The 3,586-nt window shown below is 45.9% G+C and overlaps 1 protein-coding gene across 1 annotated transcript; it reads left to right on the top strand.

Annotated features, from left to right (window-relative positions):
- The first annotated feature begins 725 nt into the window (after positions 1-725).
- Sst (somatostatin) lies at positions 726-2,053 on the top strand. Its single transcript, XM_005344761.3, has 2 exons — positions 726-992; positions 1,687-2,053. Exons 1-2 carry the CDS (start codon positions 855-857, stop codon positions 1,897-1,899), a joined length of 351 nt encoding a protein of 116 aa, XP_005344818.1. The 5' UTR covers positions 726-854; the 3' UTR covers positions 1,900-2,053.
- Positions 2,054-3,586: the final 1,533 nt, after the last annotated feature.

Below are 3,586 nucleotides of genomic sequence, written 5' to 3'. Positions count from 1 at the left end.
TCTAGTCTTTGCTCCAGCTGTACAGAGCGATTGTCTGCTAATCTCTTCGGCATTCTTCACTGAACTTCTGAGGCATTATTATATGATTTCTGAGACTGCTTTGCAGGGCTGTTTCCAGGTGTAGTTCCCCTCCCTCCTCTTCTCTCTCATGTGTGTTTGTCCCTCCCGGGTCTTTCTTTTGTCACACTAGATGGATAGGGAGATTAGACAAAAGTGAGGTCCCCTTAAGGCCCAAGTCATCCTTTTTCCTACAAGGCTTTAGGAGATGAAGGGAGAGAAAATAGTTCAGCTCCCTTAATTGCATATTTCGTTCTCACATCTGCTCCTAGACGATGGCTTTAAGTCTCATTTATCATACAACCCAGTTAAGCAGGATGGCTAGTTCAGTAGTCCGGGTACGGAGACAGGTACCCAACTATGTGTGATGTTGTATTTACTGGCCAAGGACTGGGTATTTTCTCTGTAATTGAGTGCGCACGTATGTGACTGAACTATGGAACACACATGTCAGCACTGAGTGAAAGTAAGACTGTGTGGTCTGTGTGGCGTGGGGAATTTCATGTGCCTGCGTGGGTGCAGGCTTTTTTTCTTTTCCTTTTTAAAAATAAGCCACTTTAGATTGTGTCGCCTCCCCTCTCTTCTGTGATTGATTTTGCGAGGCTAATGGTGCGTAAAAGCACTGGTGAGATCTGGGGGCGCCTCCTTGACTGACGTCAGAGAGAGAGTTTAAAAGGGGGAGACCGTGGAGAGCTCGATAGCGGCTGAAGGAGACGCTACCCGGAGCCGTCGCTGCTGCTAAGGACCAGCGTCCGCTGACCCACCGCGTTCCAGCTCGGCTGCCTGTGGCCGCGGAGATGCTGTCCTGCCGCCTCCAGTGCGCACTGGCCGCGCTCTGCATCGTCCTGGCCTTGGGCGGTGTCACCGGCGCCCCCTCGGACCCCCGACTCCGTCAGTTTCTGCAGAAGTCTCTGGCCGCTGCCGCAGGAAAACAGGTACGGAAATGCCCGGAACTCGTCTCTCTTGTGAATTCCCCACCTTCCCGGACCCTTAGCTTTGCTGAAGCCCCTGCGACAGGTGTTTGGCTAGCGCTTCTCAGAGTCGCTCAGCCCCTCAGGGAAACTTTTGAAGTGTGGGGTCCCCTCTTACTCTATCCCGACTTGATCAGAGCTGTTGGATCATCTTACAGGTAAGTTCCTCCCTGGCGTCCAAGAAAATTCACAAACTGGATAAGGAGGGACTGGGCTCTATCCCCGGTGCTGCCACGAGGGTTGCTGACCCAGGTCCTGAAGCGCGGTGCTAGTCCACAAAACGAGGCTGGGGCGAGGGAGTCTGCAGTCTGGCGGGGAGGTTTGCCTTTACCTCAGGGATGGGGTAGGGGTGGGGGACCGGCAAGAATTCAGGTTCACTCTGTATCTCAGAGAAGGGAAATAGAGCTGCGCAAACGTTTGGCTTTCTATTTATTTATAAAACCACCTTTGTTTTAATCACCTGCGGTTTCTCTGGGTTTTAAGCCTATAGAGACAAAGCAGATTTGGGTTTTTGGAAGGCTCCCTGCCCCTATAATCTAGTGAATACATCAACCATCCGTATTATTGTGAAAACTGGATTTTGAGTGGCTATTATTTTCAAACTACATTTCTCCCTTTCTCCCATTCCTCCTTTTGCTCCTCTCTCTGCCCTATCCAGGAACTGGCCAAGTACTTCTTGGCAGAGCTGCTGTCCGAGCCCAACCAGACAGAGAATGATGCCCTGGAGCCCGAGGACTTGCCCCAGGCAGCGGAGCAGGATGAAATGAGGCTGGAGCTGCAGAGGTCTGCCAACTCGAACCCAGCCATGGCACCCCGGGAACGCAAGGCGGGCTGCAAGAACTTCTTCTGGAAGACCTTCACATCCTGCTAGCTTTAAGATCGTTGTCTCAGCCAGACCTCTGACCCTCTCTTCTAATCCCAATCTCTCTTCCTTAACCTCCATTCCCTCAATGCTCAACTAGACCCTGCATTAGAAATCGAAGACTGTAAATAAAAAATAAAATTATGGTGAAATTATGAAAAAAAACCATGTGTTTGACTTCTCATTGAGTAAATTGTTTTGCTCAAAAATACATGATAAACTTGAGGGGTCATTTTCATAAACACATTCTAGGTATGCATGAAAATGCTTATAAACACGCATTTCAAATTCCCTGTGGTAATGAAGGTTGGATTTTGAAAGATGGGTCACTTAAAACTTACATAACTTCAAATGTCCATACGGTGATGCATGTATCCAAATGATGGCTACTGGGAACAGCTGCCACAAACATCATTTACATATTAAAGACATTTGGAAATAGATGTTGGGTTGTCAGAATGTCTTTTAGAACTTATGGGCAGGCAGGCTGATGTACTCAGCTGGATACTGTGGTGCTCCACAGAATACATGATGTATTTAAATCAGAGAGAAAATGATGGAGAAGAGGTGGAAGGACTTGGCTTAAACAGCTAAAATAAACTTTTGGCCTTTAGAATCTGTTTTCAGTTTGTGAACATTCAGCTCTAGAAAAGCCATTGGCTTTATATCTTCTTTGACAGTTCTCTCTGCACCTGAAGAGGGCTAGAAGATCGCCCCCCTTTTAAAGGCATGCACCTAGTGTTCACAGGGGAGTTAGTTATCCCTTGTTATAAAATTAAAGCCCAGGAATTCTGTGGGTCACAAGAAAAGTGTCGGGTTCATACACCAGATGCTGCACCATACTAAAGGTATCCATGCTCAAAACCCTCATCACAGAATAGCGGGAGGAGCCATCTCAAGCCTTTTTGGTTCCGGCAACACAGGAGTCAGATAAAAAGCAAAATCCCAATAATAAATAATCAATAAATTTTAACTGTTATTATTATCATTAAAAACATAGTAAATGAGACTGCTTAAGATGAAGATTAGAATATTAATGATTTAACTCATAGAGTACAGAAATAGAGGTCTTTGGAGGGAGGGGATATGCGTTTTAACCCTCACAGCTGCTGGATTAATAAACCAAATATAAAATGAGCATAAATAGAATAGTGAAAACTTACTAAAGGGGCAAATAAAGACCAAAGAGGAATTTCAGATTTTACAGGAAATATGTGAGCTCAGTAAAGAATGTGTTTTTGTGGAGGCTAATTTCGGAGAAGCTGATCAAAAATGGGAAGAGTACCCCACTCCCTTTACTGATCTCTATGAGAACAAAGCTCCCTTGGGGTGTTGGGGACCTCATATGTGGTGGGTGTTCAGGATGGCATCAGTGCATGTCTACTTCAAGGCTGTGTCTGTGTTGACATGACAGCCTTATGCATGTCAGCTGCCGATAAACTGCAGAGAAATAGAATCACGCTATTAAGAGAACACTGTGCCACTGTTTCCTGAGCAGTAAATAAGCCGCACGGGTACAAGGAGATTTCAAACGTTTGCTATCATCTTTAGCTGTCAGTTTCTAACAGCAGCATGGGCATCAGCAAGAATTACCCAGTTATGTGCCTGCACATAAATGGGGCCATTAACATTTAAATGCCGTTACTTTTGGACAACATAATCTACCTTTGAGCCCCAATACTTTTAACTCCATAAG

Source organism: Microtus ochrogaster, chromosome 2, assembly GCF_000317375.1.
Source record: "Microtus ochrogaster isolate Prairie Vole_2 chromosome 2, MicOch1.0, whole genome shotgun sequence".
Classification (NCBI taxonomy): domain Eukaryota; kingdom Metazoa; phylum Chordata; class Mammalia; order Rodentia; family Cricetidae; genus Microtus; species Microtus ochrogaster.
Note: the sequence above shows the minus strand (reverse complement) of the source record. Positions and strands in the feature narration are given on the sequence as shown.

What these genes read in the sequence shown, in the direction of transcription:
- Sst (XM_005344761.3), top strand. Translation starts at nt 855, where the DNA reads ATGCTGTCCTGCCGCCTCCAGTGCGCACTGGCCGCGCTCTGCATCGTC. An exon ending in CCGCTGCCGCAGGAAAACAG is followed by an intron (nt 993 to 1,686) that starts GTACGGAAATGC and finishes TGCCCTATCCAG; the next exon opens with GAACTGGCCAAGTACTTCTT.